This window comes from Leucopleurus acutus, assembly GCF_964270905.1.
Source record: "Leucopleurus acutus genome assembly, chromosome: 4".
NCBI lineage: Eukaryota > Metazoa > Chordata > Mammalia > Artiodactyla > Delphinidae > Leucopleurus > Leucopleurus acutus.
The window spans coordinates 71,014,181-71,041,527 of NC_139146.1; the positions used below are offsets into that span (position 1 = coordinate 71,014,181).

The following is a 27,347-nucleotide window of genomic DNA, read 5'->3' on the forward strand; positions in this document are numbered from 1 at the left end:
TTTGATTTTTACTTGAGCACACGTGCATACTTTACCATAGCTAAAACCAGCTGTGGCCGGCAAACAACTGCCCATCAGCCCAACTGGGTGGCGGAGACGGGACATGAGCCCTGGGGAGAAAAAAAGTCAGCATTTCAGTCCTAGTTACTAGCACAAAAGAAAAAGCCAAATATACTAGAATATAGTGCTATTCCTTAAATAGATCAGGCAAAAAAGCATTCTACAGTTAGTCTGCTTATTTTTCCCATTAGAAAAACACCTTTCACAAAATAATATATGCTCATCGAACAGAAACTAAAGAATCCAAGAAAATACAAAGATGAAATAAAGGTCCCTTACAAAATCTTAGTATCCAGAGATACACTGTTATCACTTTGGTGAGCATCTTCGCAAAAATTTCCTTATGCGTGTTTGAAACATCTGATATGTTTCACAGAAATGTAAATGTTTTGCTCCAAGATTTTTACACCCAAAATGTAATTGACATGTGTCAATGACTATAAATAGACCTTAATATTATTTCCAAGATTTCACTATTGTAAAATATGCTGTATATTTTTGAACATATATCTGTATGCACCTCTCAAATTATTGCCTCAGGCATAAATTTCTTAAAATGTGACTTCATGATCAAAGAGTGTCTAGAAAGTTTGTACTAATTCATTCAACCACCAACAGTGTCTAAGTGTACCCATTTCCCCATCCTCCTCTTGAGAGTAGTTTATTATTCTTTTTTAATAGCATGGTAGAGTAATGAGACTTCTTTTGATTGGGTCCACATGTAGTATTCCATAGAGTCAATTTCAGTTTTTGTTCAACAAACATTTATTATTTATTTCTTCAACTCACATTTCTTGAAAGACTGCTTTGTGCCAAGCATTATCTACATGGTGGGAGACAGCAGTGAGTAAGACAGCGATGGTCCCTACTCTCATGAAGCTTACATTCCAGTGGGAACAGAGAAAATAAAGAAGTACATGCACGCACAAGAAGAAGCAGATGATGAGTAGATGAAGCAGATGAAGTAGAGTAGATGAAATAGAGCTTCTTTAGAATGAGTGCCCACAGAAGGCCTTTCTGACAAGATGACAGCTATGCTGACATTGATGGATGAGTAGCCATCTTACAAGGATCAGAAGGAACAGCATTCCAGGCAGATGGAACAGCATGTGCAAAGGCTGGAAGACAGGAACAAACTTGGCCAACATAAGAACAGAAAGCAGCATTATTAAGTGCCCAATGTGTGTAAGACACTTCTCTAAGTAGATCCCAAAGATTCCAGAGGACCAAAGATGAGGAAAATGAGGACTCTGCACACAGGGGCTCCATCTCAGTGAGGGAAGACAGGCAGAGAGAGGCAATTTCAATGTAAAAGGAGTAAGTTCTGTGATGAAGATACACAAGGTGCTCTGGGACACAGAGGAAGAGCACCTCGCACATTGTTGGATTCAAAGAAGTCTTCTGTCAGGAGATGATACCTGAGATGGATCTGACAAAAGGAGTCCACATTGTAGGCAGAGGTAGTAGCATGAGATGACATTGATACTTAGAGGTATGATGCAGGAAGAGCTATTTGAGCAAAGAGTGAGAGGTAGAAGGGGCAAGAAATTATACATGAGAGGTAGGTTATATTCTGGTTGTGGTCAAGGCCTTGTATGCTTTGCAAAGGAGCATTACATCTTCCTGCAGGTGGGAGGGCGCCATTGAAAGATCCTAAATAAGGGAGTGGTGTAGTCAGATTTACATTTTGATACATCCTTCTGGCATCAGTATAGAGGATGGATGAGGGGAAGTCAACCTTGAAGGCAACAAGACCAGTGAAGAGGCCACTGTAATTATCTAAGTGAACAATGATTAGGGCAGTACTAGTACACAGGGAGAGGCAGGGACCTACATGAGACATATATAGGATATGAAATTCATTGCACTTGATAGTTAATCAGAAGTGCAAGGAGAATGGATGTATCTATTCTGACTTCCATGTTTCCAGCCCCTGTAATTGGCAAGATGATGATACGATTATCTGATGATGATACACCAGGAAGAGTAAATTTGGAAGGAAAGTAGTAGTATAAGATGAAGAGCTCCATTTCCTCATTGAAGTTCAGCGCATGTGGGATTGCAGGTATCTGTGTCTACCAGGCAGGAGAATCATGCAACTGAAGTATAGTTGATGTACAATATGATGTAAGTTACAGGTGTAGTGTAGTGTTTCGCAATTTTTAAAGATTGTACTCCATTCATAGTTATTATAAAATATTGGCTATATTCTCTGTGTTGTACAATATATCCTTGTAACTTATTTCATACATAATAGTTTGTACCCCTTAGACTTCAATTTTCTTAATGAAGTAGATGGTTAGGCAATTTACTCATGGGCAGTGGATAATACTAGAAAGGGGGTCTTGAGGAGAATGGTAGAAGTTTGAACAGAAAACAGGAAAGGATGCTTACCAGTGACTCTGAAGACCTAGTTGGGGTTAGAGCCCTCATGAAGTTGGGACTCTATAACACATGATCAAAATAAAGAACATAATAGGAATTTCCTTAAGACCCTAACATCTTCCTCTAACTTCAAAGTTTTTGTTTGCCAAATATTTTTATTCTGTGAATTACTACCAGTGGTTTAGTGATGGTTTGTCTCTCTGATAGAAAAAAAAAAAGTCTGTCACTCTCTTTGCATTGTCCTTACTTCTGGTAAAGAGATGGATTGTCGTGAGCTAAATTGATCAGAAGTCAAAAAGTAGACGGGATAGTCATGGGTTTCAATTCACAGCCTCATCTGGATCCTCCAATGATCTAAGTTGCCTCTTTCTAGAGGAGATGACAGTCATTAAACACAGACTCTGGAGCCAGTAGCTTCTACGGCTCCAATGGTTTCAAAGATTTCTGTGAATTCAAATCTCAGTGCAAATACTTATTAACGGTGTGCCTTGAGCACAACTCATGCCTCAGTTTCCTCTTCTGTAAGACAGAGACATCAACAGCATCTACCTCATGGATTTCTCTGAAGATTAAATAAATAAATATACATAAAATAGGGTCTGGTCCAAAGTAAGTCTTCAGTAAATATCAACTATTTCTGAGTCCCATGCCTTTCCTCTTATCATCCTTCTTTCTCTTTGTCTTATCTCTTTTCTACTTTCTTTTCTCCCTAATAAACAGCCGCCGTAGTTAGAAGTTCTCAAACCCTGTTTTTCTTTCTTTTATTGTTTGATCTAGCTTTAATTTTAAAAGTTATCTGTGTGGTATTTCTCACATTATAAGAATAATTTATATACATTGTAATTTTTTAAAACCCTAGCACAATCTACAAAGCAGAAAATAAGTTTCCCTTACCCCCCGTCTCATTCCCCAGAGGTAAACATTAACAGCTTGTAGTCTGTTATAATCTTATTAGTTTAAAAATTATTACCTAAACTGTAACAGGATTTTTCTATGTATGCACCTATTTCTATATATTTACTTTTCAAAAGTAAGACTATAAATATACTGTTTTGCACCTTTTTTTCTTTACTAAGCAACTTATCACTAACATCTTTTCAGGTCAGCACATCCTGATCCGCCTCGGTATTTTTTTTTTAACGTCACCACCACCACCACTCTGTTTCTTAAATTTTTTCTTTGGAGGAAGGGGAAAGAAGAGTGTGAAGAAGAAAACTCCTGATTCTAAGGGTTTCTATCTCTAGCCACAAATATGTCCTCACTGGCTCCGCTCAGACATGTTGCCACTTCCTCTCTAACCAAACGCCCAGTGACCATCAGGAATACCCAGTTGGACTCACTCCATAAGAGAATAAAAACTTCCTTGGATTTATTCCTGATATTTAGAACCAGTGTAATGGAAAAGTGGCCGCTTTCCAAAAGGGATTTGTTTGGGCATCACAACTTTTCATGAGAAAAATCTAAAAAAAGTACTGCATGTCAAGAAGTCAAAAGAATATGGAAGTTACAGTGGGTTCCAAATTCTGTAACACTGAGGTAAGGAGATTCCCCCCATAGGCTCAGAGTAGTCCAGTACAGGTTGGACGAGGGCTGAAGACCAGAGCTGTGGTTGTAATCGTGGTGGAACTTTCTGGAATTCTATATCTTTCCATAGATGATAGGTTTGCAAAAATAGCCATTATTGAAAATTACAGCTGGGAAAGGGGGTTAAATATGCCTCTGGTATATTCAAATCAAATTGTAACTGTGTAAGGCTGTGTCCTCTGTAAAACATTTTCTGTTTTCCATACAAGAAAGAACAGACAATGAGACATTTAAGGGTAATTTTCTATTGCAACTTTCTAAAGTTAAGAGCAAATTTAGAGGGGTAAAGAGAAAGAAGAATGAGCCTTTAGGACATTTGAAATTTTATTACATTTAGCTCCATGTAAATTTCAAGAACAGATGCATAATGACTAAATGGCCTTTTGCTTCCTTGTCATCTATCATTTTTCTAACCTGGCAGAAATGTAAAAAAAAATCAACCTACCTCTTGCCACCTGACTAGAAAAATCAAAAACGCATAAATGAGGAGGAGAATTGCACAGAAGACAGGTTGTATTTCGACTCTTACACATTTCTACAGGGATATTTGGTCCTGTTAAGTGTCTGACCAGAGATACATTGCCTCTCTGGGGCCTGGCTCCCCAACTCTCCCAGCCTGAAGTTTCTGACTTACCAGCTGCGTTGTGCTGGTGATACCAGATCAACTCGGGGATTGATTGAAAGAGGTGTCTTTCAGTCACGTACCACTGTCCTGAGTCCTTCCTTTTAATCTGATAATGTTTGATGGTAGCCTCCATACTTCTACAATCAGTAAAATGTGAGTTCATAAACAAGCAAAAGACCACGTTGGAACCAAGTCAATCATTAAGCAACAGGACTCCACCTCTAAAACTCATATCCTGGTAACACTACACACTGAAGAGCAGATAGGATTAAATTCAACAGGTGCAACTCCAGCCCAGGAAAATTCCTCAGCTATGGTACTGGGGTCTTAGATTCAAACATAACTTCAGCGAAAGTTGTCTAGGTGACAAGTCTAGTGTCCAAAAATGTACAGCTTGTAATGGACACTTATGAGCATTTATTGAATCAAGTATCAGTTCAATGAATGAATAAATGCACTGTGAGAGATGGGAGACAAAGGAGGGAGGAAAACCAGTATCGGGTGTATTGATGAGCAGGTTTGCTATGGGCAGCTGGGGCTTAATCCCTCTAGGAAGAGATGAGAGTCTGTGGACTCTCAGGTACTTCCAGTCCACCCCTGGGGACCACAAGAACCCGCAGCCAGAGAACATCCTCAGGCAGAAAGAAACAGGAAGCTTTCTGAGTACAAGAGAGCTCTCTGCAGGGTAACCCAGGGGTAAACCAAGGTGAGGAGAGAATCGCACCAGCAGTGTCTTCTACAACTAATCAAATCTCCTTACTTGATGCTTGAGAAAAGGAGATGAGAGAGTTTAAGTAACTTATCCGATGTCACATGCAGAGCTCGTTAGGGGATAAAATTTGAACCAATTAGTTGTCCCAAGTTCCAGGCCAGCAATTTTCTATGTTAGGCTCTCACTTACATTCTCTATGTGATGGTCTCTCCATAACAATGACTGTCCCAGGGATTGCTATTTCTAGAGAGATCAAAATCACAACTGCTTACCTCCCAGCTCTTATAAACACAGAAATGGTGTAGCATCCCAAATGTCTTGAATCTCTGACAATGAATGCACCTTCTTTAGACTGCAAAACAATTCATTCATTGTACAAGTTTATTCCTTATTAGGAAGAAAGACAAACATCTCAATAATGAAAACCAAAGCTATACTGACTTACTATAAAAGGATGATACTGTTTTTACAAGTACACACAATGTTATCTCTTAAACCCTTTATAGACTTAAATGTCATAACTATAAAATAAAATGTAATTGGGACAAGAATTTGCAATGCATGAGTATTTTAAAACTTTGCTCCTGATTTTTCTAAGAATTCTGCATTTGACAGCCTTGTGCCCCACCATTTAGTTATTTTTGTTCTATTGATCAAGATAATAGATAAAAATAGCTGATGAATAAGAAGAACTCTGAGACAGACTGACAGGATTGTTCTTTAGAGGAAAAGAAACAACATGGTAAGTGGGGGTGACGGAGGCAGAGAGGAGTACATCTGGGAAGATGAGGAATGGAAAGAGAGACCAGAGCTCATGATATGGGTGGAAAGAGAATAGACTTGGAAGAGTCTGGAGAGAAGAGCGAGGACAGCCATTCTGCTTGCTCTAGGGGTACAGGAGAGGCAGAAGGAGAAATGGCAGGAGGGAAGAATATTATAATAAGTTTGGTGGTACATTATCAATTGGATCCCCATGGACATTCTTTGGGAAACTCCACTAAAGCTGAAAATTGCTTTCAAATAAGCTTAAAGTTGACTGTTTGGTTTAGTTTGATACCGTAAAAAAAGTTTTCCCCTTATTAAGTGTGCTTACACTCATGAAGAGGAAAATATCTCAGAATCTTGGCAGACCCGTGAAAGCTTACACTTATCAAGTGCTGGTGGGTTGCTTGAGAAATGCACAATCCAAACAGCATGATAGGACTCCTCAAGATGAACATAATACATCTCTCCTTCTCTTTCCAGACGCTTACCAAGAAACAAGCCTCATTTTCCGGTCAAACTTTTTAACCAATAGAAAAGAAGAGAGAGCCCAGAAATAAACCCACGCTTATATGGTCAAATAGTCTGGGACAAAAAAAGACAAGAATATACAATGGGAAAAAGACAGCCTTTTCAATAAATTGCAATGGGAAAACTGGACAGCTACATGCAAAAGAATCAGACTGGGTTACTTCCTCACACCATATACCAGAACACACTCAAAATGGATTAAAGACTTAAATGTAAGACCTGAAACCATAAAAGTCCTAGAAGAAAACACAGGCAGTATGCTCTCTGACATCGGTCTTAACAACATTTGTTTGGATGTGTCTCCTCAGGCAAGGGGAACAAAAGCGAAAATAAACAAATAGGACTACATTAAACTACAAAGCTTCTGCACAGTGAAGGAAACTATCAACAAAATGAAAAGGCAGCCTACTGAATGGGAGTAGATGTTTACAAAAGATATATCTGAAGAGGGGTTAGTGTCTAAAATACACAAAGAACTCATATAACTCAACATCAAAAAACAAACAATTCTATTTAAAAATGGGCAGAGGACCTGAATAGACATTTTTCCAAAGAAGATATACAACAGACCCATGAAAAGATGCTCAACATCACCAATCATCAGGAAAATGCAAATCAAAACCACAATGAGATATCACCTCACACCTGTCAGAATGGCTGTCATCAAAAAGACAACAGGGCTTCCCTGGTGGCGCAGTGGTTGAGAGTCCGCCTGCCGATGCAGGGGACGCGGGTTCGTGCCCCGGTCCGGGAGGATCCCACATGCCGTGGAGCGGTTGGGCCCGTGAGCCATGGCCGCTGAGCCTGCGCGTCCGGAGCCTGTGCTCCGCAACGGGAGTGGCCACAACAGTGAGAGGCCCGCGTACCGCAAAAAAAAAAAAAAAAAAGACAACAAATAACAAGTGTTGGCAAGGATGTGGAGAAAAGAGAACACTTGTGTACTATTGGTGGAATTATAAATTGGTGCAACCACTATGGAAAATAGTATGTAGATTCCTCAAAAAATTTAAAATAGAACTACCATATGATTCAGCAATTCTACTTCTGGATTTACCTAAAGAAAACGAAAGCACTAGTTTGAAAGGATATATGCACACCAATGTTCATAGCAGCACTATTTGCAATAGCCAAGATATGGAAGCAACCTAAGCGTCCATCAACAGACGAATGGATAAAGAAGATGTGGTACATATATATACAATGGAATATTACTTAGCCATAAAAAAGAATGAGATCTTGCGATTTGTGACATGGGTGGACCTAGAGGGTGTTATGCTAAGTGAAATAAGCCAGACAGAGAAGGACAAATACCATATGATGTCACCTATATGTGGAATCTAAAAAGCAAAGCAAACAAGCCAACAAAAGAAAAACAGACTCATAGATACAGAGAACAAATGGGTGGTTGCCAGATGGGAGGGGGTTGGGAGGGGGCATGTAATAGGTGAAGGGGACTGCATTACAAACCTCCAATTATAAAATAAATAAGCCACAGGGATGTAATATACACCATAAGAAATACGGTCAATAATATTGTAATAACTTTGTAAAGGGACAGATGGTGACTTAACAGTGATCATTTCATAATGTATGCAAATATCAAATCACTATGCAGTACACCTGAAATATCAAATCACTATGCAGTACACCTGAAACTAATACACCTGAAAAAGGATATATGCACACCAATGTTCATTGGTGTGCATATATCCTTTTTCATTGCATACTAATGTATGCAAATATCAAAACATTGCATACTAATGTATGCAAATATCAAATCACTATGCAGTACACCTGAAACTAATACAATATTGTGTGTCAACCATGTTTCAATTAAGAAAGGAAATTCAAATTAAAATGAAAAAATCTAGAAATTAATAAGGAAACACTACATATCAGGACCTCTGTTATATTGGTCAGGCAATACTCAGAAATAAATTCACAGTCTCATTATTTATATCAATAAATGAAAGGAGTACAAAATAAACAGATCCAACTCAAGAAGTTAGGTTAAGAATTATAAAATAAACCCAAGTAAAGTAGAAGAAAAGATCTAGAGACTGTCATATAGAATGAAGTAAGTCAGAAAGAGAAAAACAAATATCATATATTAACGCATGTGTGTGGAACCTAGAAAAATGGTACAGATGAACCAGTTTGCAGGGAAGAAGTTGAGACACAGATGTACAGAACAAACGTATGGACACCAAGAGGGGAAAACCACAGTGGGGTGGGAGTGGTGGTGTGCTGAATTGGGCGATTGGGATTGACATGTATACACTGCTGTGTATAAAATTGATGACTGGTAAGAACCTGCAGTACAAAAAAAAAAAAAAACAACTAATACTAATCTTTCTTTGGGTTATTTGTATGGAAATATGTTAATATAAATATTTCAGACATTACATGAAATTTCTAAAAATCTTATATGTTCTGACATAACGATATAAGTCATAATTCTAGTTATTACTTTAAAATGTATATCTCAGAAATAACTAAATTTCCTTATCAATTGCATTATTATAAAAAAAATAAAGACAAAAGCAGAAAATAATAAATTATAAAAACAAAAATATAATACAGCAAGTAATTAAATTCAAAGTCTGGTTGCCTAGGGAAAAACAATAAAATAGATAAACTACTACTTAACCTAATCAATAAATAATGCGGTGAATCTATTAAAAAATAAGTCACAAGCATCCAGAAAAAAATTAAAGAATCTTCTTGACTCTATAAAGTACATTTGAAAACTTGAATAAAATGGGTAATTAGCTAGCAAAACATAAAATTTATCAAAATTGATTCCAGAAAAGCTAGAAATCTTACTGGACCAATTGAATTGAAACACGGATAAGGTTTTAAAAGAGCTACAACATTAAAAAGCACCATAGTTACACATTGTGATGTTACTAAATCTTAAAGAAATGATAGATCAATTAAATAATTCCAGAGCATATGAAAGAAGAAAAACTTCTAAATTTTACAAAGTGATTTAACATCCATACCAACAACACAGCAAAGATTGTGTACAAAAGGGAAAACAACTAACCAGTCTTCACTTATATCAATGCAAAAATCCTAACTAGGGGCTACCCTGGTGGCGCAGTGGTTGAGAGTCCACCTGCCGATGCAGGGGACGCAGGTTCGTACCCCGGTCCGGGAGGATCCCACACGCTGCAGAGCGGCTGGGCCCGTGAGCCATGGCCGCTGGGCCTGCGCATCCGGAGCCTGTGCTCCGCAACGGGAGAGGCCACAACAGTGAGAGGCCCGCGTAACGCAAAAAAAAAAAAAAAAAAAAAAAATCCTAACTAAATGTTAACAAACTGAACCCAGTAGCACAATAAAAGAATAATACACCATGACCAAGAGGGATTACATACAAGAATGCACAAGTAATTTAATATTAGGGATTTTATTAATATGATTCATCATTTAATACATCTGAGGAGAAAAATCTCATCCAACAACTCCATAGATGTTGAAGAAGCATTTGACAATTTCAACTTATCAGGATTTTCTTATTTTTTATAAAATGGTAATATATGTGTACTTCTTTAACACAATAGCCCTTATTTACTTTAGTCCCAAGTCCAGCATCATGTTTTATGTAGAAATCATTCTAACTAAAACCAGGAAAAAAGAAATACCCACTGTCAGCCCTGGTACTTAATTCTGTTCTGAGATACTAGCCAGTGCAATTAAATGAGGCAGAAATTAGCAACACTGATTTAAAATTGTAAAAGAGGGTTGAAATAATCACTGTTTGTTGCTGATAAGATTACATACCTGAAACCCAAGAGAATTGCCTGAAAAAATACTACAAAAATTTTTTGAATTCATCTAAGTCATCAGTTACAAACTAATTCACAGAAATCAAGAGCTTTCAAAAGTAAAAATAACAAGATAAGCCCATTTATAATAGCAACAAAAAGATAAAATACCTTAAAGTAAACTTAAAAATCCATGTGCAAGGGCTAAATGAAGAAAACCTTAAAATGTTCCTGAAAAATACAAAAGTATTTGCTTTTTCTTATTAGGTCTTAACTCCATCTAAGATCTGTTTCTGCTTGATGTAGGGATCTAATTTTAATTTTTTCTATATGAGTAATTAATATATGGGTCCTGGAACAAATTGGTCCCTAAACCCCACTGATCTGTAATGCATGAACAATTTTCTCTAAATTAATCTGTAAATTTAATGCAACCAACAGGAAAGTTTTTTAAATGAGGCAAAGTAATTCTGAAGTTCATATGGACAAAATATGTGTCTCCAGAATGTTTCTAAAAAAGAAGAAAGGAGGCTAGCCACACCAGAGAAAGCTTCAGTGTTTAAAACATTATAATGGCAGAACATGAATAGGCTGATCAATAAAACCATGTAGTAAGTCCAGACATAGTTTTTTGTGTTTATGATGAAAGTGGCATCTCAAATCAATACAGACAAGAAGGACACTTGGTAAAGAAAAAAATTAACTTGGATCCAAACCTCATGATAACAGGAAAAATTATAAATGGATCAAACATGTATACATAAAAAATAAAGTCACTAAAGTAGTCAAGAAACATGGGAATTTTTTTTTATAACCTTGGAGTGGACAAGGCAATTCTAACCTGACACAAACCCTGAAGCCTTACAAAAATTTGTCTTAAAAATTCAAATACTATTCATGGCAAGAAAAAAAACACAAAGCAAAAATTGGAGAAAATATTGCCACATATCACAAAGAGCTAATTTCCTCAATATAGCTACCTAGGTCCTACAAATTGTGAGGGAAGCATCAAAAAACCCACAGAAAATTTTGCAAAGGATACGGACAGCTTCAGAAAAGGAAATACAAATATATAGACTTTAATATAGAAAAAACTGCTTAACATTCCCAGAATAAGAGAAAAGCAAATTAAATCACACTGAGATGAGATGTCAGAGAGCAAAGTTCCAAATGTTTAATTAAAACGCTTGCTGAAGATGTTGTGGGAAAATAAGCACTCTCTTACATGTCTAAATGTAAGACAGATATATAAATTGATACAACTCTTACAGAGGGCATTGTGATATCTAACAAAATTGGAAATGTGCATTCTCTTTGACCCAGAATTTCCACCTTTGGTGATTTATCCTACAAATATTCTCACATAAATGGAAAGAAGACAAATGTGTTGGTTACCTACGGCAGGACTGTTTTAATAGTAAAGAAGTATATACTACTTAAATTTCTACGATGAAGGATCGGTTAAATAAATTGTGACAGGGACTTCCCTGGTGGCGCAGTGGTTAAGAATCCACCTGCCAATGCAGGGGACACAGGTTCGAGCCCTGGTCTGGGAAGATCGCACATGCCGCGGAGTAACTAAGCCTGAGTGCCACGACTGCTGAGCGTAGGCTCTAGAGCTTGTGAGCTACAACTGTTGAAGCCCGCACAACTAGAGCCCGTGCTCCGCAACAAGAGAAGCCACTGCAATGAGAAGCCCGCGCACCGCAACGAAGACCCAACGCAGCCCAAAAAAATTAATTAATTAATTAATTAAAAAAATAAATTGTGACACATTCATGCTAAGAAATACTATGCAGGTGTAAAATGAATGAGGACACTTTACATACTGATGTGGAAAGATTCCTAAAATATATTATTAAGTGAAAAAAAGTAATGTACAGAAAAGTATAATAATTATGTTACCATTTGCATAAAAATAACACAAGAAAATATTGATATATTGTACTTGCTTGCATATGTAGTAAATATCTGTGAAAGGACACAAAACAAACTAATAATAGTAGTTTGGAGGGAAATTGATGGGTTGGAGACAAGGATGAAAGAAAATTCAAAGTCCTTCCTTTTGATTTTTGAAGTATAAAAATTTATTGACTATTGAAATATGAAATTAATAAAATTATAAGATACTTCCATAAATAATTTATGCAATAAATTTGAAAATAAATATAAAATAGGCAATTCCTTAGGTAAATATAAATTAAATCCCCCCAAAAAACGCAAACAGGGGCTTCCCTGGTGGTGCAGTGGTTGAGGGTCCGCCTGCCGATGCAGGGGATGCGGGTTCGTGCCCCGGTCCGGGAGGATCCCATGTGCCGCAGAGCGGCTGGGCCCGTGGGCCATGGCCGCTGGGCCTGCGCGTCCGGAGCCTGTGCTCCGCAACGGGAGAGGCCACAGCGGTGAGAGACCCGCGTACCACAAAAAAAAAAAAAACAACGAAAAAAAACGCAAACAGAAAAGGAAATTAAATTGTAATCAAATATCTATCTGTTTGAAAATGCAGCTTGCCAGACTATTTTACAAAAGATATATCTAACCTTCAAGAAACAAATAACTTCTATCTAATATAACAATCCCAGAGATTGGAAAAAGAGATAAAAACCCCACATGCCAACTCATTTTATGATGCTAGTATAACTTTTATGCTAAAACCAGACAAAGAGGACAGAAAATTAGAAGCCAGGCTAACTTTGAACTTGATAGGACAAATGCTAAATAAAATATTAGGAAACTCAAACAAGCAATATATTTTAAATGCCTCATAACCAAATAGGATGTAAACCAGGCATATTTGAAAAAATAAAAATTAGAAAATATGTAAATTACAAAAATATTTTAAGATATAGAGGAAAAATATGTATATATTTAAAATATCATACACACTCTTCAGACAGATTAAAGATCTAAATGTGAAAAGCACATCTTTAAAACATTTAGGGCTTCCCTGGTGGCGCAGTGGTTGAGAGTCCGCCTGCCGATGCAGGGGACATGGGTTCGTGCCCCGGTCCGGGAAGATCCCACATGCCGCGGAGCGGCTGGGCACGTGAGCCATGGCCGCTGAGCCTGCACGTCCAGAGCCTGTGCTCCGCAACGGGAGAGGCCACAACAGTGAGAGGCCCGCATACCGCAAAAAAAAAAAAAAATTAAACACATGGACAAAATGGGAACACATCCTTCTACTGTGGTTGCCTCTGCCGAGTGAGTGAGGACCAGAAAGATGAGGGAGGGGGTGGGCTTTAACTGTATCTGTAATGTCTTATTTTGTTAAAGAATGTTATGACCCAATGTTACTATTGATATTTACGATATCTGGGTTGTGGGTATGGGAAGGTTTGCTACCAAATTCCCCATTCTAGCCTTTGTAGGGAGGTCAGACACTTGCCCCGTTCTGGTTTCCTCTCAGATGTAGGACCTCACGTAGGACCTGCCCAGCCCAGAGATTCAGGCCATATTAACTGTGACCAGCTTGCTTACTGTGGACCTACTTTTCGACTTCCCTTCTCCACTTCTGCCTGCCTGTCATCACACCTTCTTTGTCCATTCTGCACCCACTAATGTATAATGTCACCATGCCAGGCAGATATTGCATTTGCCGCCATGCTCCATTTCCTCGCGGCCAGTGAGGCCAGGCCAGACCTCCAGCCTCTGTCCCCACCACGACCTGAGGCTGGTCTGTGTCCCTCATGTTCAGCCTGTCCCCCAGCTACTAACTGGACCATCCCTGTGTCCTAAGCCATTACTGGCACTGAGTTTTGAGATACAGACCTGATTCTCGCTCATATTTCTAGATTTCCTCAACATCCGACACCAGGTCATAATGACACAAATACTTCTCACTTACTTTCTAGTTCTGACTGTACATTTACCCACAGTTGATATTTACCGTCAGTTGGAAATTTAAACTATACACAGTTTTGTTTTGTTTTGACCTAGATGAGCAGTTTTGATCTGAGTTTGATATTTTGGCTACTCCACTCTTCCTTTTGTTCCCAAGAACGAAAGTGCAGCCCCGTGTTTTTTCTATATCTGTGTTTTTCATGAGTCTAAGCTAAGCTCAGGAGGGCAGACTATATATTGGATTGTCATTGATGCAAAGGTACACAGGCAATCCAAACAGAGACCCTTCTGGCAGAATGCACTTCAGAGTGAATGAAGGAGTTTTAGTATGTTAGAGTCGGAATCATTTCAGGAGAAAGACATTTCTGAAATTATGGTGAAAATCAATGAAAAACATGATTTGATACAAAGATATCTAGTTTACGACTTAAAAAATGTTTAGTAGAGATGAAGCTGTAACAATATTTTAAAACTAAAAAAACAAAACCAGTGAGTAATACAACTTTTTAGTTGGGTAAAGTCTTTATAATGTGCCTCTCTCAGAAATTTTGAAAATATTCACAAATTTATTCACAAATAAATTGAATTACCTCTTGTCTCAAAAGACGTTCTGTCTGATTTCTGGTGATATTTCTATGGTACCACCTGTAAAAGTAATAAAAATAATCTTTAAATGTTATGTTCCATTTCTTTCCAGAAAAAAAAAAACAAAAAACCCCAAGCTGCTCCATTTCCTTCATTTTTAAAAACTTTCTCCAGAACTGATTTTAGAAAACGGAGTGATTTTTAACTCAGATAAAAAATAACGTACTGTAATGCGTCCGTTAGTTTAATAAAGTTTTATTGATTGCAAGCCAAGATCTCACTTATTCTATCACATCTCCATTCAACTTTCTGACACACACTTAGTATATAATTTTGGATGATATAACCTCCTGAAAATTCCATAAAAGGTAGGTGGTTAGGAAGTCATCATCTTCAATAAACACCTTACAGAGCTTTGGTTAAACAAACTAAAAAATAACCATTTCTTTCCCCTCAGGAACATCTTGTTTACATGCTTATATATGTGTTATGTTATCTTTCTGAACTTAAAACTCACACCAACTTATCTGACTCTCCTAAGTTTGTTACCTTGTGGTAAAGTCAGTGGTTTGATAGCATAAACAACCAATATACAAGTCACCCTGCCCCAATCCCTCACGGGCCTCATGGTGGTCCTCTTTTTCCCCTCGCTTACTAAGCTCGGGCCACATTGGGAATCTTTCCTGGCTCAAACTCACGAAGCCCTTTTCCACCTCCGACCTTGCTGTTATCTCTGCATGAAGCCATCATTAAATGACTTTAAAATACCAGAGCTACACACAGTGATCATAATTAAGTAACACTGTAATTTAAACATATGGTTTGGTATAACAACACAATCAGTAGGCAAATGTGGTACAGGAAAGAGAGAGGAAACGGTAGAACAAAGGCGAGAGACAGAAAAATGGAAAAGCTTTCATTTCAAAACAAGATTTTAAAAAGGAGTTAATCTAATTTTACCAGAAATAATATTTTTGTGGACAGTGGAAGGAAGAGTGCATATATAACCATGCAGTAAGTCAAGTGGGGGGAGCGCAAAGGTGGCTGATTGAAACCCAGACCTGCCTTGGAGGATGGAACCTATCTCATCATGTGGACTTCCCCTAACCTTCAATAGTAGAAAGTTGCCACTAAATTAGAATGGTCAGGTTCTTTAAATACTAATGCCCTCAAATTGAAAACAGTCTTTTAAAAAGATGAACCACAGAGAATAGGGGATGATTACAGATGATTCTAATCAAAGTAATATGACAATATGACTACTTACTGCTAGTGGAAACAAGAGTAACTGTGATGTTAAACTGTGCATATCATTCAGTACTTTTTAATGACTATTCATATTGTGGAAGGGAATTTCAAGATGAGTCTGAGACCTCTTGCTGTAGAAAGAAGAAATTCTTTCAAAATAAATGAGGCAAAGTTAAAAGACACAGGGAACCAGTTTAATGGGGCCCCCCACTGGCTAAGTTCTGAAATATGGGTGCTAAAAGGAGAATGATGATTATAGCTCACTGAAATAACTGAAGCTGTAAAAAGCCAAGACTGCATAATGTACTCGAAAGGGGAGAGAGTAACATAAATTGATTTTTTTCTAAATAATGTTTTTTACCTGCTATTGTGTTGGTGTTAATTTTGTTGCTTTGTACTTATTTATTATAGTGATAAATAAAATAAATATATTAATTTTGACTAAATATAAATTAAAAATCCATCCACGTGGAAGTCATACTTAGAATGACTTCAAAGTAGTAACAAAAGAGCCAGATAGAAGTATATGATGAATTTAAGACCCTTTAAAATAATGCAGAATTCCATCTGCATTATTATAATGATATATGTAAGGCAGGAAAAGATAGGATGAATGCAATTTAGAGGAGGTGGGAGCATGGTATTTCAGAATTTCATCTCTTTAAATCAGTTGGTAAAAGTTAGAAGAGTTTTTATTCTGTTTTGTTTTTTTCAAATAGGTAAGGCTGTAACTCCTTTACTGAGACAACACTGATTATAAAACTAATATTGAGGGGCTTCCCTGGTGGCACAGTGGTTAAGAATCCGCCTGCCAATGCAGGGGACACGGGTTTGAGCGCTGGTCTGGGAAGATCCCACATGCTGTGGAGCAACTAAGCCCCTGTGCCACAACTACTGAGCCTGTGCTCTACAGCCTGTGAGCCACAACTGCTGAAGCCCACGCACCTAGAGCCCATGGTCCGCAACAAGAGAAAACACCGCAATGAGAAGCCTGCGCACGGCAACAAAGAGCAGCCCCGGTTCGCTGCAACTAGAGAAAGCCCACGCACAGCAACAAAGACCCAACGCAGCCAAAAATAAATAAATAAATAGTAAATAAATGTTTAAAAAATTAAAAAAAAAACTAACATTGAATGATTTCAATAGAAGCCCCAATACACAGGATTGTGGTGGGCCTTCTACTGACATATTAAAAAAAATCCTGGCTCAAACTCACCAGGATTGGACTCACAGTACGTCCAACTGTGGTTGAGTACAACCATCTTATATATATGTAAGCCTCCCATGTGCCATTCTTAGATTTCTGATCAATAAGTAACAGTATTGTGGTCTTGAGTTTTAGCCCTAGAAACCCTATTAGGTCTGAGAAGGTTAATCTGCTTCACTGAGTGACTTTCTAACCCTGAGAAGGTTAAGCACTCAGTGGAGACAATTAGATAAATCAGACTCATATTTCCATAGCTCAGGATAATCAATGTTTGCTATTTAAAATATCTATAATTTTAAGAGAATCTGGCATATCAGGTTTTTGTCTTTGATTTAAAATTTAAAATTAATCTTAAACTTGTTATTTGAAGTTTGAGGGAATTGAACCAATTTTTAAAATGACATTCATATGGATAAGAGAACTCGATTTACCACATATATCTGTTTAACTTATTACACTTCCAGGATCATGTAAGGACTTACAAAGGGCTATTACAATTGCAAATTTGCCGTCAGGCATGTGACGTACAATACTTAAAAAGAAAACTGAATTTATTCAGTTTATCAATGCAAGTTAGATGTTTCCAGAAATTTAATTAACTGAGCTTATAAATAGGACGGATTGTTTAAAGACATTTCGTATGTTGAGTATGAATTAAGGTGATTGTTCTTAACTTTTTTAGATTTATGCGTAGTATATCAAGACTTACAAGTTAAATCTGAAGGCTTACTGAAAACCAGGGTTTTACATTGTAATGTTGATAATTTAATTTCAAACCAAAGTAGCCATAAATATTTCTCTGAATAAAGGTTCCCCTGAAATGTCAGAAGCCCATGTGGACACAGCATTCCTTCCCCCCTCGGCCCCTAACTCCCTCCTGCCCCCTTTAGCCCTCAAGTCACTTCCTCAGAAAGGTCTTCCCCACCCAACATGCTCATTTAAATTATATCCCCTTTCCTCTCCCTGTGCCCCATACTGTTCCTTCATAATACCACAATTTAAAATGATATATTTATTTGTGAATTTGGGGTTGTTTAATGTCTATTTTCCCATGAAGCTGTAAGTTGCATGAAGGCAGGGACTGATTCTGTGTATTCCGTATTGTGTTTCCAAGGCCTGGAACAGCTAACATCTGGTACATCCTAAGTGCACGATAAAAAAGACTGAACAGGGGCTTCCCTGGTGGCGCAGGGGTTGAGAGTCCGCCTGCCAATGCAGGGGACACGGGTTCATGCCCCGGTCCGGGAAGTTCCCACATGCCGCAGAGCGGCTGGGCCCGTGAGCCATGGCCACTGAGCCTGCGCGTCCGGAGCCTGTGCTCCGCAACGGGAGAGGCCACAACAGTGAGAGGCCTGCATACCGCAAAAAAAAAAAAAAAAAAGACTGAACAAATAAATTGACTGGAGGACTGAAGTATCTATGAATGTAGTACACCTGTAATACTAGGCAAGGTGGACCAAACTGTAAATGCCTTACCTGTTCATTTCACAGTTCAAGACGGGTTCGAGCCCTGGTCCAGGAAGATCTCACATGCCACAGAGCAACTGGGCCCCTGAGCCACAGCTAGTGAGCCTGCTCTCTAGAGCCCGCGAGCCACAACTACTGAAGCCTGCGTGCCTAGAGCCCGTGCTCCACAACAAGAGAAGCCACCACAGTGAGAAGCCCGTGCACTGCAACGAAGAGTAGCCCCCGCTCGCTGCTACTGGAGAAAGCCCACACACAGGAACAAAGACCCAATGCAGCCAAAAATAAATAAAAATAAATAAATATAATATCTCAACCTTAGTTTCTGATCTGCAGAATGAGGGGCAGAATGATCTGCAGAGTGACTGCTAAGATTTCCGTCTTCTAAATCTATAAGGGTAGCAAGAATGTATTTCTAAGCAGAACTTTAGTAACATACCAAATGTTCTTCCAAACTACATTAGCCTACTTCTCAACTTCATTGATTTCTAAAAGATTTCAAAACATGAGCTAAATACAGTAATGTGTCTATATATTAAGTCTAATTTCATTTATGCACAATTAATGCCATTTTTATTTTTTATTATTTTTTTTTTACTCTTATCTCCCACAATGATATTTATTACATTAATAACATTTCTAGCAAAAACAAGTAACAAGTTCAATAACTGAATTCACATTGACAGGTTTCATTTTGATCCATTAGCCAATTTGGAAAAAAGCCATATTGATCAAAGGGATTAAAAGTAAAAAAGCACCTTTTCCTTGCTACATATAATTTTTTAACACAATGGCTCTAAAACTCCAAACATATCATCAGATGCAAAATCCAATCTCAAGACTCTCAAGACATGGACTTGTGTCTTACATTTTTTTTTTAAAGTAGTCATCTATACAGTTGTTATTAAAAAACCATATGCTTTAACTACTGGGCTGGAAACTGAAAATACATCTGTGAGAATTAATTATACTCCATGGTAAATATCTTTGTACTTGCACTGAATGCTCATGTCACTGAGAACCTTAACTTAGTCTAAGACATTTTGAGAACTTACAACTATCACTTTTGGGAAACATTTTTTTGGTACGTCAGTCAAGTGCTGAGGGGATTTATTCTAAAATCTAGGGCTAGAATTTAAACTTTAAACACTCCCATCTGCAGGTAACACAATTATGAATATTCATATAGCCAGATACCTCTTAGATCATTAACATTTCAGAGCTATGCCTGATAAATGACTTTTGAAAAAGAATAATATAGAATTAGCTGAATTTATACTCCTGAAGCCACCTAAATTCATCTTTAAGGTTTTATATTTACAGTATTGTCAAGGAGAAATTATTAAAGAGTTACACTAATTATTTTCCAAGCTCTATTCTAGATGTCTGCTTATTAAGACTTGTAGTTTATGCAGAGGTGAACCACTGTCCTCTAAGATTACACTAAACTACTTCTTGTACAGCTAATAGTAAAATACATCAACCCAAATCTTATGAAAGCAGCACATCCTCAGGAATAGCTAGTATATAAAAAGTATCAACATCAGTGGTTTGAATATAAAAATTTATTTTTTTAAGTCAAAGTATGCAACAAATAAAACCTACAGAAAACAGATTTTCCCATCACAATCTGTTGCTTTACCAAATAATAGTTTGAAAACACATTCCTTCAGTCATTATAAAGTTCTTAAAATACAAAAGAAATTAAATCTGTAAGAAAGTCTAGTAGACCAGATGCTGTTGTCAGGACTTTTATATCGGTGGTTATGCTTCAGTACATCCCACGCCATCCACCTCCACTCATGCCACCTTGCCCATAGTAACCGCCACTGCCTCCACCACCACGGCCATAACCACCCAGGCCATCCGGAGTACCATATCCTCCACTGTAATTGTTCCCCATTCCCATTCTTCCAACAGATCCATAGCCTCCCTGATTATCCATTCCATCTCTGCCATAGGCTCCCATTCCAGAACCTCCCATTCCAGAGCCGCCTCCAGGAGTTGAATTCAAGAAGAGTTCAATGTATCGATGTTGCATGTTATTCTTATCTTTAGACATGGCAGCTACTGCATCTTCATGTGTCACAAACTCTACATCTGCTTCTCCTGTTGCTCTGCCATCAGCTCCAATATCAATATGCACTCGGATTGGATTTAGTGGTGAGAAGAAATTAGCAATGTCATTTTCAGTTGCACGGAAAGGTAATCCCCTCATATGTACAAAATGACCACCATGAAAACCTGAGCTTGCATCACCAGCTCCACCATAGCCATGTCCTCCCATACCTCTTCCATCTCTCATTCTGTCATCGAAGCCATCATTTCCATAGCCATAATTATTATAGCCACCATAGTCATCAAAACCTCCATAACCACCATCATATCCATCACCTCCTCGTCGCATTCTGTCATACATACTTCCACGCCCAGCTCCATAATAACCCCCTCTTCCTCCTATTGGTCTATCATATGGTCCCGGTCGCTGGCCCAGCAATCTTCTTGGTGGATCATAAAATCCTTTGATTTCACTCCTGCTACTTCTGAAGATCTCAATATACCTGTGCCCTATTCTTTCCTTGTGTTTCCCCAGAGCATTTTCTGCTATCTCCTTTGAAGCAAACTGCACGAAGGCCTCCCCTGTGCTTCTCCCCTGGTAGTCCATCGTCAATGTTATCCCATTTGGCACGATTTCCAACCCTTGAAAGAACTGAACTATTTCCTCTTTGCTGCAACCAAATGGCAGTCCACGAAGTCGTACTGTCCCATCACTAGCGTCATTTGGACCATTATGTTTCATAACCCAATCCATCTCAATACCGTTTGATTTAAATGCCTGTCGGGCGACAGTAGCACCGACTCCGGTGCTCAGGGGGTCCGGTCGTGAGCAGGGAGAAGTCGCCTGCCTCGTGCAGCGCTCCCACAACGGTTCTTCCAACCGTCTCCGGCGGCGGCAACCGCTAAGGGAGCTGCGCAGCAGAGCGACTCCATTTTTAATTTTTTTAAATGTTTTGACCACGCTGCATGGCATGAGGGATCTTAGTACCCTGACCAGGGATCGAACCCATGCCCCTTGCAGTGTAAGTGCAGAGTCTTAACCACTGGACCACCAGGGAAGTCCCCATTTTTTAAATAATAACTTTTCCATTTAGGACATGTATTAAAATAAGTGCAAGATGAGTGTTTGGTTTCACATTGTCACTGTCAAAAATTTTTTTAATTGGCCGTACAAAACAAAAGTGATTTTAAGAAAAAGAAGTTTCTGAATCAACCGTTATAAGGATCAAAGACCTCTTAGGCTAAAGCTGCCAACCGTGTTACCTTCTTTTCCTTACTTTGGTCTTACAGACCAAAAACGCTATGTATACTTATAAGCTGCCCACATGTACATAATTTTCATAGATTAACCATAGGACATATTTTGGAGGACACTTACTCGTATATTTCTAAGTTGGTTGGTTTGTTTTCAGTCACATAGTTGCTTGGAATTAAGCCTTCATTCCTACAAAGACAAAGCAAAAATCAAAACGCTTGGCACATTTGTGGCATTATTGTGGCAAAAATCCTTTTAAAAACCTCAAGGATGCAGGGGAAAATCAAATTCATTTGACTACTTAAATTGTTGAAAGAAGAAAGAAAAGTTTTTTCATTTCAACTAAAACCTCTGCATGATAAATACTAAGTTTCTGACTTATAATGTGAATAGTTTAAGACGTTTTCTGACAAAAATCTTTGCAAAGAGGAAAAGGTGTACTTACGTGATCACTGGGACATCATGGTGACTAGATTAAAAGCATACCAATTACAAAGATATTGACTTAATTCTTTTTAATTGCCACAGAGTATTCCACAGAATAGATATTCTAGTTTAGCCGAGCCCCTATTACAGCAAAGCTGGAAAGAAATACTTGAACATGCCTTCTTGTGTACAAGTAAAAGTACTTCTCTAAGACAGATACCAAGCAGGGAAACTGCTGGGTCACGGAGTATGTACATCTTTCAGTAGATACAGTAAATTGCTGTTGAAGGGGAATGTACCAATTTATACACTCATCGGCAGGGGAGGGGTTTCTCTTTTCCTATACCTTCGCCAATGAAATCTGAAATTTAAAATTATGAAAAGATCTCCAAGACATTTTATTGAGGAATACAAGCAAGTTGCAGAGCAATGCATAAAGTATGGTCAGACTTAGCTAAATTATATCTGCAAACAATACCATATGTTTCAATGAGTGCATTGAGAATGATCTGGACAAGTACTCACTAAATGAATAATGGTGCTTCCTTTTGGGAAAGAGACTGGGTTTGGAGGTGTGGCAAAGCAGAATTTGGGTACTATTTATCATGTTTGAATCCCCCCCCAAAAAAAACTATATTCAGTTATTAACTTTGAAGTTAAAAATTGTTGTTGTTTCTCTTTAAGTCTGAGTCATGCCAATAGGCCACCTGCAGCAGTAGCTAATTACACAGCCCTGAACCTACTAACTTACTGTGATCATGGGACATCATACCTCTTTTCCCACTGAAAAGTCTCTATCACATGTTGAGACTCAATCAAAAACTGGTAACACAGCCAAATCATCAGGAAAATATAAATAAAGAGGTATGTATGTACTTCTGATGCTTAGACACTTAAAATCTCCAAATCTTGACAAGGATCAGAAATCAATGCCAGCATTCTTTCCCAGAAAGCTCACCTACTCCTCAGAATTCTTCTCTACCCAGGACTCCAGTCTGGCATTAGCAATCTATTGCAACGGACACAAAGAAGTCTTATTGCATCCCAGGGTCTTTTTTCTTTCCAATTTAATTCAGAAACTATTGCAATGTTTACTTCTAAAACTAGTCATTGTAGAAATATGAAAATGAATAAGATACTGTTTCTGTTTCTATCTCAGAGCTTAACAGGAAAAATATTCAAATTGCCAAAGAAAGCATAAATTAGAATAAGAACTTGTATGGTAGGAACGATCATTCCCATTTTACAAATAAAGAAACAAAAATTCATTAAAAATAGAACTACCATATGATCCAGCAATTCTGCTTCTAGGTATTTATCTGAAGAAAATGAAAACACTAACTCAAAAAGATATATGCACCCCCATGTTCATTGCAGCACTATTTACAATAGCCAAGACGTGGAAACAACCTAAGTATCCACTGACAGATGAGTGGATAAAGAAAATGTGGTATATATCTCTACAATGGAATATTATTCAGCCATAAAAAGAAGAAAATCTTGTCCTTTACAGCAACATAGATGGACCTGGAGAGCACTATGTTAAGTGAAGTAAGTCAGACAAAGACAAATACTATATGGTCTCACTTACCTGTGAAATCTTTTAAAAAATGAAAAATTGAAGAAACAAACAAACAAGCTCATAGATAGAAAGAACAGATTGGCGGTTGCCAGAAGCAGGGGTGGGTGGGGGTGAAGTGGGTGAAGGGGATCAGAAGGTATAAAACTCCCGCTACAGAATAAATATGTCTTGGGGATATAATGTATAGAATGGTGACTGCAGTTAATAGTACCATATCACACGCTTGAAAGTTGCTAAGAGAATAAATAAAAGTTCGTAAAAGTTCCCATCACAAGAAAAAAAACTTGTAACTATGTATGGTGATGAATGTTAACTAGACTTGTAGTGAGTATTTCACAATATATATAAATATTGAATCATTATGTTGTATACTTAAAACTAATATAATGTTATATGTCAATTATAACTGAGAAGAAAGAGAGAAAGGAAGGAAAGGAGGGAAGGAGGGAGGGAGGGAGGGAAACAGAGAGGGTAAGTGACTTGCCCAAGGACACACAACAGTACGCGGCAGCATCAGGATATAAAGCCACGTGTACCTAGTTTGGAGAGTCTGCCTGAAATCACGGTGCTATAATGCTCTTTCATACAGATGGGGAGGTGTGGGAACAGCTTCTGTTTCATTTACGAGGAAGAGTTATAAACCTGGATTAAATGAGCCACTACACGGAGTCTATGTCATGCTTCAGAAGTCTTCAGAGAATGAGAGATGAGAGATTTGGTAAAGACTAAGCCATCAGTCTTACCCCAGGCGGTCTCTTGCCTTCCACCAGTGAGGATTACACTTCTCCAAGATCAGGTATTCCTCTGCTCTCTTTAAGGCTAAGTCACAGGGCTCTCTGGGCAGGAAATCATACAGTGCTTTGACTTGGATCTTCTCTTCAGCAAACTCAGAAGGTGGGAGGGGAGGCAGCGGCTTGCGTTTTGATGGCTGCACTCGGCCCCTGTTGGACTGTAAAAACTAAAGAGTGAGTCGTTGTGCTATTGTTTTAGTGATCTGTACTAAAAAAGAATCGGGATAGAGCCTATTTGCCTGCCCCCTCACTTCTCCCAGCCAGCTGCACCAAAGCAGAAGCCCAGGTGGGATAAAGGTAGGAAATGACTAACTATAGAACAACTTCCAGATCCAGCAACACACTCATCATTTTGTAAATTCTCAAGATCACCAATTCTCTTGCCAGCATTGCACTGAATTGTTTTCATGTCACAATTCTTAAAATTTTATTTCCTCCTTAATAGTTTCACTTCCAGGATTTTTCTCTCTTGGAAAAAGAAAAAAGGCTCTTCCCTTTCGCGTGCTGTAAGCTTGTGTTTGGGTTTAACACACTTCCCAAGAAAACTGATTCTCCGCCACTGAACTGAAAATTAATCCTGGCCTCAAAATGGCAGTAGCCAGAATACATTTTTTCCCAATTTCAAGTTCTGCCAAAATATAGCAGAGTAGTCTATTTTAACTGTTTTTGTTGGTTGGTTGGTTTTTGTCTTTCACTTTCTTCTAGGACATCGATTCACTAAATGTTTACTGAGAACTCATTATGTGCCAACCATGATATTAGGTTCTGGGCATGGCAGCAAACGGTACCTCATGAGGCCCAGACCCTAAAAATGCCACCGTCCTCTACCCCTTCACCCCCATCAAAACAATACTCACTTGCTTCTTACTTGGCAATTCACTGAACCATGGTCTGCGACGCTGCGTGTATTTTTCTGAAAGTTCTTCATCTTTGCTGAGGCTTATTTGTGTCCTCACTTGTCTGACATTGAAAAATAATCATGTTACAAATGATTATTTGTACTCAAGTTATCTATGAATCTACTAGATTATCACAAACTAGTAGAAAAATCTCCTTCCTATTGTTTTTTTTTTAGAAGACTTCCAAACTCCATTTCCTTGAACAAGGTACTACCTCTCAGAACTTCATTTTTTTTAATCTGGAAACTAGAGATGCTAAGAGCGTATAGAGTTGTTATGAAATAAAATTGAGAAAACATCTCCTGTGCCCAATACAGAGTCTGGTGCATATTAAGGGTGTACAATTATAATCATGATAATGAAGATCTTACTCTGTGTCAGGCACAGTGTTTATCACTTTACATGCATCACCTGATTCGATGGTATCTATTGTTATAAGTAGACATGGTGTAGCGATAAGAACATGAGTTCCGATCCCAGGTCTACCATTTTCATAGTGTGGCCTTGGGTAAGCAATGTAACCTCTCTAAGCCTCAATTTCCTCATCTGTATAATGGAGATTGTAAAAAAAAATGGGTGGTTTTGAGAGTCACTTGAGCTAAAATATGCAAACTTCTTAGCACAGTCTGACATATAGAACACTCCCATTAAATGTTGGCGCTTATTATTATCATGGTGCGCTGGATTTTATCCTTATACGTCATTTGCTGGGCACCAAAGTGTAAAACACACTGATAGTTTGGGGGAGATACTCAAATAAACAAGACAGGATTCTTACCCTTAAAAGGTAAAAATTACAGAGTGAAACACAGACATATAAATAGCATACATGAAATAAGTATTAAATAAAGAACCAAGCCGCGTGCTCTGGGAACACAATGGAAGGAGCAATTAAATCCAGGAGGATCAAGGAAGCATAACAGACCTGACATTTGACCTACAGCTTTAAATGAATGGCCATTCAACAGGAAGAAAATGGGGAGTAGGGTTTCCCAGGCAGAGGCAACAGCAGATACAAAGAGATGTGGAGACTCGACAGACAATAAAGAAAAGGAATGAATTAATTTCCAAGAAGTTGCCCTCAGAAGAAGACTTACCGCTTCTGCACGGAACAGCAACAGCAGAAAATCGACTGGACGGTATTATCTGAAAAGCAGATCATTCTCAACTGTTAGAAAGCCGTGAGTCCGTGATATTGGACAGAGGAGGCTGCTGGTGCTGGTCCAAAGGAGGAAATCCCTGAGGGTACGGGTGACAGAAAGTATTGCAAAGCATATTCAAAGTCTTGCCCGTGCCCTTCTTCACTAGTAGAAGATGAAAAACTGTCACTAACACAAAAAGAAGTTACTGGCACCCCGGCCACTGTGGTTTCCCTTCTCAGGCTCTTGTTCCTGGGTCTGGTTTCATGCATTTCCTCAGTCTGTGAATGATAAATGACCACTGTATTCCTCTTTACCTTGATCAGGGCTAATGTCAGTTGACAAGTATACAAAAGAATATGATTCCAGAAACAATGTTCTCCTAGGAAATCTGTTAGCAGGGATTTTGAATTAGGTCCATCTCATT

At 38.3% G+C, this 27,347-nt stretch overlaps 2 protein-coding genes across 2 annotated transcripts in view; both read right to left on the reverse strand.

Annotated features, from left to right (window-relative positions):
* The window catches only part of TXK (TXK tyrosine kinase), a gene marked incomplete at both ends in the record, with an annotated part of 64,652 nt that overhangs the window by 22,515 nt on the left and 14,790 nt on the right, over positions 1 to 27,347 (reverse strand). The window contains 8 exons of the mRNA XM_082837794.1: positions 36 to 110; positions 4,664 to 4,791; positions 5,639 to 5,718; positions 14,857 to 14,911; positions 22,207 to 22,272; positions 24,835 to 25,040; positions 25,740 to 25,842; positions 26,879 to 26,927. Coding sequence (XP_082693920.1) covers positions 36 to 110; positions 4,664 to 4,791; positions 5,639 to 5,718; positions 14,857 to 14,911; positions 22,207 to 22,272; positions 24,835 to 25,040; positions 25,740 to 25,842; positions 26,879 to 26,927 — 762 coding nt within the window. The remainder of the gene's footprint in view (positions 1 to 35; positions 111 to 4,663; positions 4,792 to 5,638; positions 5,719 to 14,856; positions 14,912 to 22,206; positions 22,273 to 24,834; positions 25,041 to 25,739; positions 25,843 to 26,878; positions 26,928 to 27,347) is intronic.
* Positions 19,371 to 21,601, reverse strand: LOC309961339 (heterogeneous nuclear ribonucleoprotein H3). Its single transcript, XM_082838498.1, has one exon. The coding sequence runs from the start codon at positions 21,580 to 21,582 to the stop codon at positions 20,542 to 20,544; it is 1,041 nt and encodes a 346-aa protein (XP_082694624.1). The 5' UTR covers positions 21,583 to 21,601; the 3' UTR covers positions 19,371 to 20,541.